General features: G+C 39.4%; 1 protein-coding gene across 1 annotated transcript in view; it reads left to right on the top strand.

The window, feature by feature from the left end:
- Positions 1-429: 429 nt before the first annotated feature.
- LOC106492373 (aldehyde oxidase 2-like) overlaps positions 430-16942 on the top strand; it is a 47710-nt gene continuing 31197 nt past the window's right edge. Inside the window, exons 1-13 of the mRNA XM_013952177.2 lie at positions 430-483; positions 2464-2521; positions 3850-3946; positions 4772-4880; positions 5880-6006; positions 7056-7117; positions 7601-7687; positions 9836-9916; positions 12273-12417; positions 13133-13225; positions 14505-14656; positions 15352-15445; positions 15946-16055. Coding sequence (XP_013807631.1) covers positions 430-483; positions 2464-2521; positions 3850-3946; positions 4772-4880; positions 5880-6006; positions 7056-7117; positions 7601-7687; positions 9836-9916; positions 12273-12417; positions 13133-13225; positions 14505-14656; positions 15352-15445; positions 15946-16055 — 1269 coding nt within the window. The remainder of the gene's footprint in view (positions 484-2463; positions 2522-3849; positions 3947-4771; positions 4881-5879; positions 6007-7055; positions 7118-7600; positions 7688-9835; positions 9917-12272; positions 12418-13132; positions 13226-14504; positions 14657-15351; positions 15446-15945; positions 16056-16942) is intronic.

Below are 16942 nucleotides of genomic sequence, written 5' to 3'. Positions count from 1 at the left end.
CTCAGAGTGCTCCTACTAGGCTGGGTTCCGCAGGGGACTTAGCAGAGGCACCCTTGTTTCTAGCATAGCAATTGGGCTAGGTGGGAGCTAAGTTCTGAACTGTTGAGGCTGGGCCAGTTCTGGGCAGGTGGCAGACAGACCTCTACATTAGTTGGGCTAATTCCTTCCAGATTATTTCAGCTCACCAGAGAAGAGTTGGAGTAGGGTGTAGGAGTAGCAAGACTGGTGCCGTACTAGGTGAAAATATAGTAACTGTTGAGTAACTGCATACTCTACGCTGGCTCCTCCCTGTGTTCATTTGATGCTTAGTCTGAAAATAAATTCTGCGGGATACTAAGCAAACTCAGTTGCCCTTAAGGAGCATATAGCATTTCATTAATTTCCCAGTGGTGCGTAATGCTTTATTTTTTCAGATTTTAATGCAACAGCATGGCTTATCCCCTACAATCAGATGAGCTTGTCTTTTTTGTGAATGGCAGGAAGGTAAGTTTTTAAGTGCATTGTTTTTGAAGGGTGCTGCTGAAATGGTTGCTATTTATATTCAAAACAGGAAAGCTGTTATTCTGGAGCAGCAGTTCATTCATGGGTAGTTGTCTCTTGCCTAGAATCTTCCTTATAGCAACCTCACTTTCTACCAAATTGGACTCATGGATTATTCCTAGCTCTACCCTGTGTCTTTACTGTGAATGCTGTGAATTGGGTTGCTTTATGGTTTCAGTTCGGGTCAATTTTAAATTTGTCTTAGGACTTTCCGTTGAAATTGAATCACAATTGAAATTTCTTTTGAAAGCCTTAGGACTTCCATTGAAATGAATCACAGTTAAGCATTAAATTCTCTGAAATTTCAAAATCTTAGCTCTGTGTAACTTAACATAAAGGGGCTCACATTGGCTCAGTAGTTTCTAGGTACACATAAAGATCAAAAATTTTTACATAGCCTCAGTGACTTTATGTTATCCTTCATGTCACACAAATTTTAGAATTATAATTAGTTTAGCTATTTACTAAAATCTCATACTAATGTGCTTCTAAACTCAATGTGGTGGAAGTAATTAGGTCACTAGTAAAAGAATAAGATGAAAATAAAATTATTGACTTTTTTCTGTTCTTGATGCCAAAACCTCATATTTCATTTTCTAAGACATTTTGTCACCTTTTGTTTCTTTCCAGGTCAAGTGAATAAGAATTCCTATTAACAAACATATCACCCGAAATATATTATAAGCTGAAATGGAGTTTTATTTCTCTCCCCCAAAAAATGCTTGATATGTATTTTTCTGGAGCTGTTTTTCAGTTTTCAGTCAATATTTTTATATTTTAGAGAGAGCATACTGGCTTTTTTTTTTTTAACCTGATTCTAGGTGAATAAAGGAAAAAGTGGTTCAGTTCTTTTGTCTGTTGTATTTTACCTGTCATTACATACCAGCTGTGCTTAAAGGCAGACTCTGAAAAAAAGTTTAAGTCAAATGGTACAATTTTATATTTTCTATAGCAATATCATGTATTATTGTTGTTATTTAACTGATAGAAAAATGCACTCCCAAATAGCCAATATATTGCCACCTCTTCATTTTAGGTGAAAATACTCCGAAGCTCTGAACTTCTGCAATGCAGTTTGTTCCTTTCTGTGGTAAAGCTAGGATTTTAATGTAGTACTGTTAATCCCTCAATGCCACAAAACAACCTGCAGTTGTTTCACTCTGCAATTCCAAATGAATTCCTGAACTTGTTCATATTTTCTTATGTTTAAATTATATGTCTATGAATAAGTTGGAGCACACTGCTGGTATTGCAGAACAGCCTTCATTCTGCTGTAATGGGTCCTAATACTTGTTTTCAAACTTGTGTTATCTTGTCACCAGCATACTGAGGCTTACTCATGCTACAGCAACATTCTTGAGACAAGGCTAAAGCAAGCTCCACTCAGACACAGTAGAACTCAACTACTTTGAAAATATATTTAAATATGCTCCCTGCTCTTTTTATATACTAAGATTTTCCTCTGTCTTTATGTTGCTTGGTCTCTATAACACTGACTTCAAGGAGGTAAAAATCCATGGAGTTTTCACATGGACAAGTCTATGCCTTTGAAACTAAGGGTCTGATTTTTATCTTACAGCCCCAAGAATTCTGATTAACATTGATATGAATCAGTAAAGGATCTAGCCCAAGGACTCTCTTCTTTTTTTTTCACCCTGTCCTTACTTAGCTTCCTTTCTCTTTCAGTTCTCTGAATAAACCATTATTTCTATTACTTTAATAGGACGTATTTCCCCAATACTGCCTGACCTGTTCATTTATTTATTTGCAGATTGCGATCAAGTGACAGGATCCAGATGGTGTACAACCACATCACTTATTAATTCACAATCACAGCATTTCAACAGCATAGTTAATCCTTGTGGGAAGATTATATTAGCTCTCTCTCTAACCTGTAATCTCTCTTTTTATTTCATACCGTAGGTAACAGAGAGGCAGGCAGATCCCGAAGAATTGCTGCTGTTTTATCTAAGAAAGAGGCGTATCCTTTTTTTGAGCTTTGCCTCTGAGTTGTGTAATTCTGTAAGTTACTATAATTGGGGATTATTTGTTTGATTTTTCTTTGGGAACCGGCATAAACAGAACAGTAAGTAGCAGTAAAACAACTCACCTTGTATTTGTTCTTGGTTGGCTATGTGTGCATGAGTGTAACTCTTCTAAACTCTGCCCAAATGCTTCTTTACAGCTCTCCAAACCACTTAACCTTTCAGGGCATTTGTGATGAATATAGTAATTAAAGAAATCAATGTGGAACTACTCCCATATTAAATCATTTATTGAGGCTCCAGCCCCTCAAAGATTTCTGTGTAAGCTTATCTTTATTTTTTGTCAGTTGAGACTGTTCAGGGGGCAGGTTCCTAACTGGTGTCATAGCTCTATTGACTTCAGTGGCAACTATCCCAGCTAAGAATCAGTCATGCAGATTATAAAATTAATCAAGTGTTTTTAGCTTTGCAGCTGAGAGCCTTCCATGATGGAGGCAAAACAGTATTAAAGGTGAGGATTAAATGGGGAAGGGCTGTGGTGGAAATACTTCATTAGCTGTAGTAATGCTTGCATTGTCCAAACATTCAGTAGAATAATAAGCATCTCTTTAATAGTAAAGCATTGGATGATTAAGTTACATATTGATTACTAGTGGGAATGCACAAGTGGATAAAAATTGCACTGAGTTTAGGGGAATCTAGAAACATGATGAAATCAGATGGATTATGCACTGAGACACCAGAAGGAGGAGGAGATTGTGACTTGAGGGTGGAACTTTTATATGCAGGCACCTAATGGAAGGAGTCTTCCATATACAATTTAGGTGCATGCACCTGGATATAGTGTTCCATATTGGGTACCACATTACTGTACTACTTGGATGTTCAGGAAGCAGCAGTAGAAACATACAGAGGTCTGCTGGAACTGCTTTAGAAATGCAAGATAAGGGTAATCATGCATAAAGATCAGGAAAGTATTAGGAGTAAAGCTAAGAGCACCTATTGCTGTGTTTGTTCAACATATCCCATTACAGGGTCTTGATTTCAGTTTCTTGGGACTTTTTCAAACACTAACTATAGAGGTTGAAAACCTCTGTGCTGGAAGTCTGCCTCACACTCATTTCTCTCTCTGTCCTTATCTTTCTCATTTCTGAGCTCTCTTTCCATCTGTCCTATACCCATTTTCTTTTCTCTGGAGCTATTTGGTCAGAAGATCCCTCCATGTCTGCATGTGCACATAAAACAAGGGAGACTCAGAAGAATATCAAGAAAAAATAACTTCTGAATGCTGACAATTTTTTTTCTTTAACTCTCTCCCTCCCAGTCCGTCTCTCAGGGACAAAATATGGCTGTGGAGTAGGAGGTTGTGGTGCCTGCACTGTGATGATATCCACATATGACCCAGTTGCCAAGCAGATACGGTATCCTCACATTGATATTTGGAAACAGTAAATTACTCTTTCCAAAAACCTCATATTCACTGGAAATATATGGTTTCTTTCCATTTAGATGGATTTTTAAGGGATGGGGTACCTATTTAAAAGCCTTACCTATAGCCTGGCTCCATATAAGAAATTACAAAGTTGGTCTCACTATCATACAGTAACAAATTTAGATCTCTTCTCTCCAATCTTTGCAAAAATAAAACTTTCTAGAGAGCTGATGTTTTAAAATTGGGATGTTTATGATTTGAGATTTCAGCAGCCCTTTTATCATTTGCCTCTCCCTGACTCTTCTGTGCTTTATTTGAGGATAAGTCACTGTCAATAAGTCTTCACTAGATGTTTCACAAAATCATTGATAAAATTCCCATGGACTTGAGCAATAAACGCATTGCACTATAGTTGTATGGTTTTGCGCACAGCAAAACTTGAAGTTCTACTTTCTCTTTCTGGATCTAGAAACTTTGTTTCTTTAGTAAAGCTGTGCCTTTGTCAGGTCTGACTATCGACTTTGGATTTTAATAAAATATGTGATGCTATTTTTTTTTTAAATTAATCCTCTGCTTCTTTATTTAGGAAAGCTTATTGCTTAATGCCTGTAAAGAAGTACCAGCTGTAGGAACAGGATGCACTCTCTTACAGTCAAAGTGCAGGATTCTGTATGCTTGCACCTCCTTTTCCCATTCTCTTTTTGTTCAATCCGAGCATTTATAGATTAGATGGAGTAAATACCCTTTATTTCCTCCTCTGTGGCCCCACATGTCAAAGCTATTTAACAGCACAGTTCTCCTTTATACCTCAAAGACATCATCCTGCCAACTCCTGCCTGCTCCCCATCTGCTCACTACATGGTGCTGCTGTCACCACAGTGGAAGGGGTTGGAAGCACAAAAACCAGGATTCATCCAATTCAGGTGAGAACACACTGGACTGTGTAGTGCAGAGAGCTAATGGGATTTTCCTGACCTGTGTCTGTAATGAAGCTGGGATCTGTGGGAATGTGCAGTGAGTCTGTGCAATGAGGAGTCTCTGAAGGGATTCTAGGAACTCTGGATTTTGTTTACTTTTTAGAAGTGTAGAATAGGTGTTATTGGGAATTATCAGAGCAATTGCTGGGCTGCGCTTGGCCTTGTAGAGGTATAAAAAGGGGAATATGGAGCGTGGATGGAGTGTCTTCTAATGTACTGCCATGCAGGGAGTATATCACATTCTCCACAACACAGGGATATCCCTCCATATGCCATATGGGATGCCAGCTTTCAGAGCGGGTAGGTAAAAAGAAAGAGCATCAGTCTGTTCCATTTGGTGCACCAGCATGACATCTGGCCAGCTCACTGAGGACAACCTGTTGCACATGTTGCAGTAAGGGATGAGTGATTTCAGGTGGCAACTAGATTAATAGGTATTAAATTAGACACGCATTTTCCCTATGTGCCAGAGACTTTCCTTGAATTAGGTCAGCTCTGTACTTCCCCAAATGTGGGTTGTTCTTGAAAAGCACAGCCTGACCACATAGATTTAAATACATTTTCTAAACATCCTCTCTTCTTTGAATACTGTTTTCAAAGACTCTTAACTCTGGAACTAGTCTGCTCTGAAGTTCTGGTTGATGAGATGTTCTGTTTTCTGGCCTTCATGGTTAGAAATACTTACAATGTGGGTAGATGTCTAAACAGAAAATTGGACATTATTCTGTTCTCACATCAAGGAATTAGTCATGAGGGTATAACTAGGAGGCAATATTGTCCTTCAGATGACCACTCTCAGCATTTTTCTCACAAATGTTAATGATGGTATAGCCAAAATGCTGCTACTGACCTAGAGCCTGTAGATGACATACCTGAAGATGACTATTCAGCCAGTCAGGGAAGTCATACACTGGAATCAGGGCCTCTCATTCTGTTTTTTTCTAGGAAAGGCTGGCCAAATGCCATGGCTCCCAGTGTGGCTTCTGCACCCCCGGAATGGTGATGTCCATTTATGCTTTACTGAGAAGCCATCTGGAACCTTCCATGGAGCAGATAATTTCTGCTCTGGATGGTAGGTTTCAGATGGTAAATTGTAAGAAGTATAATAAAGGGATAAATGTTTGATTGCTGAGGTCATGGTTTGACTCAAAGAGCAGTAGATGATATTTCAAAGTGGTATTTTGTCATAGCTATGGTGTCTAAGGACATCTCAAAACCATAAAAAGACAGTTGTCACTGGAGACTTTAGATGGGATGCTCAGCAGCATTTAACACTGGCTAAATATTTCTGAAAATCCCTGCATTTAGGCCAGACTGTTTTCATATCTATCCTACAGCAGCAGCCTCAGCATAGTGCAATATGAATTGAATGTTACAATGAATATAATGAAAAAGTAGGCCCTTTCTACCTGCAGTGTAAGTACTGACCCATCAACAGTGTGAAGTCCCTGATATAGGTTTTAACAGACAGTGGCAGGGGAAATAGATTACATGACATTTTAGCCCATTAAAACATTAACTCGTCTTCAAGAAAGATTTACCTCAAAAAGCGAATAAGTTTCAAATCACTTTCTAGCCCCAAGTTTCCTAACACCCCGATAGCTCCCAAAATAATTGATCCCACCACCCAGCAACTTTTGACTTTATGAAATAAATGCCAGAAACTCCAGTAGGGACTTTACTGCTGCTATTAATTGTACACAAAAAAACATGATAGTGATGGATGGCGTAGATTTTTGATTGCATTATAAAACTCAGGACTGTAGTAGTAGTAGTAGTAGTAGTGGTGGTGTGGTAGTAGTAGTCATATTAATCACGGTATTTACTCTTAGATGCTTTTCATCATTTTATTTTTGACATACATTCATTTAAAAATCATAAAAATAATTCATAGTATTACTAGAAATAGCCTTTAAAATAATACATTTTAATCATACATCATAATCACTATTAAAAGAATATTTCACATTTTTACAGATGTGATTTTGCCTATTGGAGACTTGAGACACAAATTTCAGCATGTCATATCTACAGGTTGATCCCAGACAATTGCTAATGATGCTAGTGCTCCCAAACCTTATCCTGGTCTCTTATGACTCATTATTATGTGGTTTATTTCAGGTAATTTGTGCCGTTGCACAGGATACAGGCCAATTATAGACAGCTACACATCTTTTGCTGGGGTAAGTCAGTCTTTTCAAATGTGTTTCTTATTTCAGGACAGTTGGTGATACATGAAAAGGCTGAGCCTCCTTGAAGTGCCTACCTGGAATCTGGCTTCATTTGAAAATTCTTTTTGGCTGAGGCTTTGGAAAATCTGGTTTTCACCTCTTTTGGTTTTCACATGTGCTGGGCACTTAGAGCTGCCACTGACTTTAGGTTTACATGTCTTGCAATGCACTTAAGAATCCTTTGCTTCAGCTCTGATGTCTTGATCCAGGCACCACTGAAGTCATTTCAAGTTTTTTCGTTTACTTTGTTGATAAAGGTACAGGGATACACAAAAGGCACTCAGTCCTAGGGGCCCTATGGTTTAAAGGGTCTCCTGGACCAGCTTCAAGTGACAGAACAAATCTGCTTTGAAAAGGAAGAATCAAAAGAGCAATTTACAAATAAATCACAAAGAGGCCTCATTGCTTTTATAGAGTGCCATATGATTTCTTTAGGAGCCGAAGTGTTGCCAGCTCAGAGGAACTGAAAAGTGTTGCTTGGATCAGGAAGAACATATGTGTTCATCTTCTACAGGAGGTCAGGTAAGATGCTTTGGGATGTTTTTCATTATTTCCTATTTACATTATAAACTTTGTAGGAAAGGGCCATCTTGAACTATGGCAGCAGCTACTTTTCTGCCCTTGGGCTGTTAGCCCAGACTGAACTCCATGCTCTGGGTGCTACAGAAAACTTGTATAAACATATCTGCCTTGCTGTGTAATTAGAATGTAGGTCACAGTGGCCTATTTAGTGACATTTTCTAGTGAGTGTGTGGACCTCATTTAAGTCTCCTTTATTTTGAGGGAAAGGAAACTGTTGATCAGATATACCTTCAAGAAAAAGGCTGGTCCTGATCTGAAGTTGAACTCCCCTATTAGAAGTTCTGCAGCCATCAGCATGGCTTGTTTTTGTGTGCCTGGGACACTAAATCTGAATTTCTGAAGGTGAAACAAAGCTATCCCTGTGCAGTGTCAGTTTGTATTTGTAGAGCTTTTCATAAGCCTTGCTGTGTGTTAATGGCTCTAAGATCTTCAGGAAAGAAGTGTCTCATTTTTTGCATTCTACAGTACTTGATACATTGGCATTGCTTCAAAATAGTAAGAAAAATGCACATTGTTTTATTCTTACTCTGCATATGAAAGATATTGCACAGACTAAAAATCCCAAGTCACCTCACTGATGTTTCTTCTTGCAAAGGTCCCACAATTAATATGTATAAAGGTGCATATGGGAACTTCAGTACACATAAGGCCTTCAGAATCTGAAGAAGCTGGCCTTCGGAATGGTCCTCCAGTTGCTATCTGTATATCAGAACTTGTCTTCATCCACCTTCAAGAGGCCATAGTGCCCTAAAATGACTCCATGTAGCTTCATGATGAGAAGCTGAACTCCTTAGGTATATTCCCTCTGAAAGAAAAACTTTAAAGGAGCCTCTAAAGCATACTTCTCTGAACTAGAATGTCTTCAGTGATTGGAGGAAAACTTGTTTTGACAGTGAAAAACCTCAGAGCCCTGAGGAGTGTAACAGGATGCATGTGTGTGTGTGTTTGTGCACGTGTGTGTACTGTCACTGCCCATTTAAGAACTGAAAATTGTTGGCCAGCTGTTGCCAAGGTTATTTTGAAACATAAATCTGGCAACGCAGCAGTTGCTGGTTACAAAACAGCACCTGCTCTTGGTGCTCCCTTGTTTGGCTTTCACTGATTTGCTTTCCTTGTAGTTCTTCATGTCCAAGTAGCTGGTACCTGACTATGGTGAAAGGGAGAGCCAGAATTTTTTGCAATCATGTAAATGGAGTCAGTCAGTAGACGAGGTCATCCAGAGCCAGACCTTATAGTTCTTATGGCCATCATCTGTTCAGAGTGTCCAGAGATAATGACTGTGTGGGGAGGGGATAGGAGACTTCAGACTGGGACATGTCAATCTCTTTTCCTATTCGATATACTTGAGATTCTGTTGCTGTCTAGTCTGACAAGATTTTTGATTCCAAGAATAAATCAATGAGGCAGAAAAAAATAACCAGTCCTGCAAACAGAGGATATCCAGAATCTCCTTCCATATAAGCTCCTTGCTGAAAGCTCAAAAGATGCATAGCCTCACAAGATTCTATCTGAGGCCTCAGCAGAAGAGAAATATCTGGAAATAAGTAGAAAAAAGTTAATTCTTACAGTATGCTGTCAGCATTCAGTTCTTGCAGTGCTTACACAAGAGTGGAGAAGCTACACTGAAGGAGAAAAAAGTCTGTCTGGTTAGATGGACTACTTCGTTGTTTGTTGTCTCAAACCCACTCTGTCAGACAACTCCATAACAGGCACAAATTACAAAAAGAACATAATTGTACAGCACTGCATTTTCCCACAGTAGATACTTTATACATTATGCCTGCCACGCATTTGCTATGACCAGTTTCAGGAAAACACTGCAAGGTCTTTCCTGAGGTTTGGTGCATTTCAAGAAAAGACTTGAGAGTGATTATTATGGTAGTCTACGGCAGCTTATGAATAGGTATAATAGAACTAAACATTAAAAAATAGTTTGGGGGCTTAACATCTTGAACTTTGGAATGCAGCTCAACCTATAAGATGTCAAAACTAAATGTCACTTCAGCAAAGAATCTCTTCTATTGATGGAGACTTGTAAATTATTCTGAAAATATGAATTCTCCTTTTTTTTCCCCAAATTCTTTGCAGATGCGTTCAGGTCTTTGCAGTCCAGAGGAATTCCAGCCCATGGATCCAACACAAGAATTTATATTTCCTCCTGAACTAATAGTAGGAAGTACTCATCTTTCCTTATTTACTTTTGTTATCATGCAAGGATGGCTGAGTTGGTACAGATGTAGAAATCATGATGGACTTGTGAAATTGAAAGATGTGTTTGAAAATTTTATCCTCAGATAAACAGAAAAGATCAGTTTGAGTCAAATATGATGAGGTGTTTTGGTTTTGATAATTTTTGTGTTGTCATTATCATCAACAGCTCACATTTTTCAAACAAGAAATTGCTTGCCTCTCTAGAACCAAAACTTTATGCTTCCAGGCTTTCACCAAAACAACTCCTTAATGAGAACCATTTCATTTTGGACCAACTGGCCTTTTCTGTGGAAAACAGTGTTTTGTTGGAAAGTTCCCAAATGAGCTTCTCCATCTTTTCTGTCTTGTGATTCCCTGCTGGGTTCAAGAGACCACAGGACCCATTTTTTTCCAACAGGCATATAGACCCTGGCAATCTAAGCGTGGACTCTAGTTATGGATAGGAAAGGCTGCAGATCCATAGGAAGGGCAAAGGATCTGAGGAGGGAAGGAAGAAAAGGTTTGTTGATGTAGCTATTGGAGGGTCACAGAAGGACAGATGGAAGCTTGAAAGGAGGAGGCTGAAAGTGCCCCATGAGCTGCAGAGAGAGGCAAGAGAAGAAAGCGATGAAAATGGTAGAATAGGTTTTATCCAGACCAGACTGAGTAGAATCTGAGCAGGCAGGTCGAGGCTGTTTTTTAAATCTCCCCTCATGTTTCAGTGGCTTCTTTTGACATTCCTTGTTTGCACATTTTTTGCAAACATTCCCATTCCCACAACCACCTTGAGGACACAAAAGTTCATTTGGGGCCTAAGAAAACATAAGCTGGTTCTTTGGTTTGTTACAGCATTACAGAATATTATTTGCTGTGAGGCAGCTGGCTTTGTAAGCATTTCAGTCATAGAGGACATCTTCCTTGCTTAATGATTGCCTTTCAGTGCAGATCACATAGTAAGGCATAAGCTCCTCTACGACTCCTTGAAGTGGAAGGCAGTTTTGCCTTGACCTGCCATTGAGAGACTCATGCTTTAAGACTGTGTGTATTAAATGGGCATTTTGCAACTTTTATCTTTGGATTAAAGATCTCTGTTAAACCTCTGCTGGCTCAAAAAGCTGTTCTGCCAGAAAGGAGATGATGCTGTCATCTGTTCTGCATGTTCAGGAGAAGCAGACTGTTTCTCCAGGCTACTCGAGCTCTTTCAAGTGACCTTGATTGATTCTTGCTTGCTTCTTGATTGAGCTTGCTCAAGTCCTGTGGGAGTTCCAAGCTGTCTGTTAATTTGAACATGTTGGGCATTAAGCTCTGTGTTTAGAAATTAAACCTGCATGGTGAATATGCTTTAAAGGTCTGGAATACTGGAAAAAAGCATGTGAAATGCAGCTGTGAGGATACCTGTACAGTAATACTTAGTGACAGATTCTTCTTTGGCGGGAGGGGTGCCTACACCGCTAAGATTCTGACTGGTTCCACAGACAAATAGTTCCTTTTACACGTGCTTCGGGCAAGTCCTTTACCTAGAAGGCCAGCCCATAGTGCAACATTTCTCTGGTTTGTCTGCTGGCCCGTTTGTTCATTGCATTGTTTGCAGAGACAGGTGTTTCTCAGTGTTTGTTTTTGCACATTCTGAAGGCATGATTCTACATGGCACCTGTTGAATATGTAAACAACACATATGATAGTCCCAGGGAAAGAAAGGGATTAATTTAGCATTATATAACAGGAGGTGCCTAAGACACCCTTTGATTAAACAAAAATGCGAATACTCATCAACCAGCTCAAGGAGACAGTTTTTCTGAACAGATTAGTCCTTGCAGACAAGTGGGACAGCAGCTATTTTAATTTTAGAAAACATTTTACATATTGTAGAAACTTGTCTGGAGATAGTACTGCAGATAAAAGCCACTCAGCAAGTGGATGCAGTGATCCTCCTTGACTGGGTCCCACTTCTTGTATTCTCTCACATACGCAGTGAGATTTTGGCATTCTGGTCTCCCGCAAAAATCCAGTCACATTGCTCTATTGGTTACATGATATACAGAAGAGTCTTTCTGAGTGATCAGAGCAGGAAAAAGGAAATAACAAGACTAATCTTCCCCTACCACTAATTTAGTGTTTCTCTTATCAAGTCATTTAACTGGTTCTTGTCTCAGTTTCTCTAGCAATAATACAGGTATAATAAAAGCTCAGCATTGTACAGCACTCCAGGAACCTCAGATGAAAAGCCCCATTAATGTCTCACTGTCTATCGTGACAGTGTTCAATATGGTGCTTTATATGGTGCTTTATATTGACATTAGTCAAAAGTACCAAATCTTTGTCATTTCCACCACAGAGAATGGCTCAAGAGCAGCAAAGAACAACTCTGATTTTCCATGGCAAGAGAACAACATGGATTTCTCCCCCTGGCCTGAAGGAGCTTCTGGAGCTGAAAGCCAAGTATCCAAAGGCATCTTTGGTTCTGGGGAACACCAGTGTGGGTATGGAAGGACAAAAGATCACTTGACACAGGGATTATATTATCCAGTACATGTAATTCTACATTTTATCTTCTGGGAATCCTAAATGCACCCTAATGTTTGTGCTTCAGTATGTAGGTCATTTCCCCTGATTTTTTGCATCATGTCAGCAGCTAGACTAGACTAGTACCACCACCACCACCTGAGCCCAGGATCTGTGCTGCCAGACTTCTTCCAGTAACTTCAGAGAGACAATTTGTGTGAATAAGGAAGGACTCACTGACACTGGTGGAAGCCAGTTTCACATCCGCATTAGCTTGAGCATAACAAAAGACTGCCTATGAAAAGGGCAGGGTAATCACATATGTCATGATGTCCAGGCACTTGCTAATTTCTGCATATTATGGGCAGTTTTTTATTTTTATAAATTGTTGCTAAACTTTTTGTTTGAGGGAGTAATCAGTTGGGAGGAATTTGGTAAGAGCATTTCCTTCACTGTTGGGACAATAAGGAGACAGACCCAAAGAGAACCTTTTGGAGTTTATAGTATCTGTGCATTGCCCAGCAAAGGGAACTTGTGTAAAGAGCACTGAATGATGGCATTTTTCACTATTGGTAGGGACTGGTTTGTAACCGCTTAGTTATGGTGGTTTTGCACATTACAGGCTCCATGTCAAGGAAGATGATTAATTCTTTAAACAGTTTTCTAGTCATGCTATCCTACTGTGCCTTTCAGGACTCAACAAAAATGTCAATGTTGTCCATCATCCACTCATTCTCCATCCTGTTAGGATTCCAGAAATGCATGTTGTGAGTAGCACAAACAATGGTAAGTCTCCAAGTTGCCTCTACAGATGGTACGAACAGTGATGACCGAACTAACTTGAGTTTTGCATTTAGACACCAGAAGCAGTAAGAACTGTTGATTCTCATTGGTGTGAAACGTGAGTCATTTCACTAAGCCCTCTAATCAGTATGTCAGCTCACCTATGGTCTGGAGACAATGGATGTTGACAGACAACTTATGAGACTGTTCTGCAAAAATATTTTTGTTCAAATCTCAATTTTCTACAGACAGCAAACACAGAGAAAGACCTTAAGTCAGCCTTACTTTTTTATGTTTGCAGGGGTGATATGCCCTTCTATCACAACCACTGATCCAATAAATTCTGCAGTCCAAAACATAGAACCTTGATTAGGCTAGGGCTAGATTTGTCAACCCAAAGTATTTAGACATAGATTTCCAATCCAAAATATCAAAAGATTTTCTTTAGAATGGTTGGTCTGTATTCTCAGCTAGTAGAAATTATCACAGATGCACTGATGTCACAAGGGCTGTGCTAATGTACATCAATTGAGAATCCAATCCAGTAGGCACATCATTTCAGTGAGTGGAGGCATCTGTAGCAAAAGTATGAAATGTATCATCTTCTCTGTGGAAAAGTAAGCTGTTAAAAATCAGAGAAGTTAACATTTTGTTACAATTGACTCTTTCTCTCGTTATGTTTTCCTTGCTCTGATTTACATTTTAGGTGGCAGCAAATGAATTATAAATATTTCCAAATTATTATATATCAGTGCAATGCTGCATTTAAGGACACCTCAATAAAAGATAACTTTAGAGCATGGGCTTTGTTCAGAAAAAGCTCTTCACAACCTTTGAAGACTTTTCTTCAGGCTTACTCAAGGGTACACTGATGTCCAGGGTAGTGGCTTCTCTGATATTAATGGAAGCATGATCAAGTGTTCAGTACTCAGTCCTGGAGGATTCCAACACTTTGGTCATCCTTCATCCTAATGAGTCAAACTCTTATTCACGTCTTTGAGGGTATGCATCACAAAAAAAGGACATGCATTGGTATGTGCAATATGCACTATAATATTTTTCAGATATGGGTGTATACTGGGAAACATCACTGAATAAGCAAATAGTATTTATGCTTCTTATTGCATGTAGTATGGAATACATCTTACTATCATTTCTCTTTGCTATCCTGCTGAGAAAAGCTGTGTACAAAAGCAAATGTTTAGAGGCCTTGTCAGTCGTATAGCTGTCACATTTATAGTGTGGTACTACGACTTCACTGTTTAAACTCATTTGATTTCAGGGCTAGTAATAGGAGCTGCCTGCCGCCTGGCCCAGCTTAGAGACACCCTGATGGAGACAATCCCAAAAGTACCAGAGGAAAAAACAAAGATTTTCCAAGCTCTTTTGCAGCAGCTGAGAACTCTAGCTGGAGAACAGATCAGGAGCATGGCTGTATGTATTCAGCAGTGACAGTAAATAAGCCAACACTACAGACATATCTGTATGAATGTCACTTACAAATATATGGCATCAGAGAGGAAAGCTGGGTGGGGCTGGGATCATGGCTGGTAAGGCTAAAGAGTCAATACCATCACAAAAGTTGTATGAAATAAAGAGTCCGAAGCCAGTCATCAGGGGCAAATATCCAGAGAACTAGCCATTGAAACTCTTGGTATCCCTGCTGACTGGTTGAGCACAGAACTGAAAGACTGAGTAGATTAAAAAATGGGGAGTACATTGACAAGATACTGCTAACCTCGCAGCCACTCATGCTTTAGCTTGACTGTGGACACATAGCTATTTACCCATCATGCATAAGGCATCTCTGGTCCTATCCCTGACATTTTCTTTAAAATTCATTTACCTCAGTACCTTGTATTTCTTCCTTTAATCAAGAGAATGGCCGTCTCTTTTTTTCTTGGGCAGAAGGGTTAACCTGGACTCTCTCTTAGCTAAGGTGATATGAGACAGGACTTTGCAAGAGAAAAATAAATTAAATCATATACAAAAGAACTTCAGTTAAGATTGAACAAAGCAAATTTAAATTCTTCCAACAGGACTTTTAAGTGACTAACAAGGGTTTATGATACAGACTTCTGTTACATGAGAAGGACAAGCCTGAAAAATAACCTCACTGTTTGTTAAAGTCTTTAGGAGGACACATTGTAAGCAGGGGATCGACATGGGACTTGAACCCAATCTTATCAGTTGGCAAATCTGTCCTCAACCTGGCATCAGAAGGTAAGATGGAGATTCCCTGCCAAATATCTTTTCCAGATGGACAGAGCAGTGCAACAAAAAATATGATTGTAGGTGACAATTTCCAATCATAAATTTCCAGCCATAAATTTTCTTATCATAAAGATCAGCTTCCGACCCAAAGAATTTTGCAGTCTAAGACCAGCTCTGGAATAAAGCTGGCCACGTGCTTTTAAGGCCATTGCGTTGCAGAACTTTGGAGTTCTTGGTATTTTTCATTGAAAACAGTACTCACTGAAAATTTTAGCTCTTTTTGTTTGTTTGTATTCATTTAATTTTCATGGCAACATTTTTGGAAGGTTATTGTCACTCTAAGATTCTAACATCCTAGAATGCTGAGGACAGTATTGTCCTGTATCAACACTCTCATTCTAGCTTTTTTTTTTTTTTTTGCATAGATTCAATGAAATTTGAATCTGCAAAGCATAGGTGTTTCCTTTCTTGCTCTGCATTCAATAATAGACTACAGTTTTCTCCAACAGATGGCAAACGACAGATTCTTTTAAATGATCAGTTTCTTGCTGGCTGTGAGCATGCAGACATTAAGCCAAATGAGGTCATTGTCTCTGTTCTCATCCCATATTCTAAGAAGGTAAGGTTTCTGGTGTTTTTTCTGGACTGCTTTTAATATTTTGTGATGTATTCAGTGTCATATTGCCTTATAGCTTAAAGAAGACCCCCCAAAAGATGAAAAGCATTGTACATTTCAGTCTAAATATTGGGTGATAGAAGCATTCAATGCAGCTTTATACTAAGCTAATATTTGTGTGATATTTCAGAGATTTCATTCAGGTCCCAGTATAGTTACTAGGAATATTTCCATTGTCTTCAGTGGGTTTTGAATTTGGCCCCTAAACATACAGGTGACTATTGCTATGTAAACAGCTCAGAAGGCTCTGGCCTCCCAGTGTCACCTCTTCTTATAGTTCATCCATCCAGCCATGATCTTCTACTTCTTTGGGTCCCTCTCACTGTTTTTTTTTCACTCTTACATGTACATTTGTGCCCCATCCAGACACATAAATTTGGGCTGTCTGAATCTTTCCAGGAAAAAGGCCATGCTGTCACACAGTCGTCAGAAAAAAAGCTCGTTTCTGGCCTCTTCTCACTAAGTAATTAGTGATTTACACCCTGAACAGTCTTGGGACTGTCTCTGGGACCACTCACAATATAAAGTCCTAAGTGCTATGAGCAAGGGTGGCAGAATGTGGCTTTAAGAGGTTAGGGGCAGAGGAGATTGTGTCGTTGGTAACTGTGTTCTTAGATATCCCTCTAGTGGATGTGAGGAAAACTACTGGGCAAGTAAGGGAAGACCCGAGTGCAAGCAAGTATGTTGTGATTCGAGTGGATGAGGGAGTGACCACAGGAGTCTGCCAATCTTGGAATAGGAGAGTCTGTCACCAAAGTAGCTGCCCGTTGCAACACAGCATTGTGAACATACCTGACCTCATACTGGAGGAGTACTACTGCCTCTCAGAG

Source organism: Apteryx mantelli, chromosome 6 (genome assembly GCF_036417845.1).
Source record: "Apteryx mantelli isolate bAptMan1 chromosome 6, bAptMan1.hap1, whole genome shotgun sequence".
NCBI classification, from domain to species: Eukaryota; Metazoa; Chordata; class Aves; order Apterygiformes; family Apterygidae; genus Apteryx; species Apteryx mantelli.
This window is presented reverse-complemented; position numbering and strand designations above follow the sequence as displayed.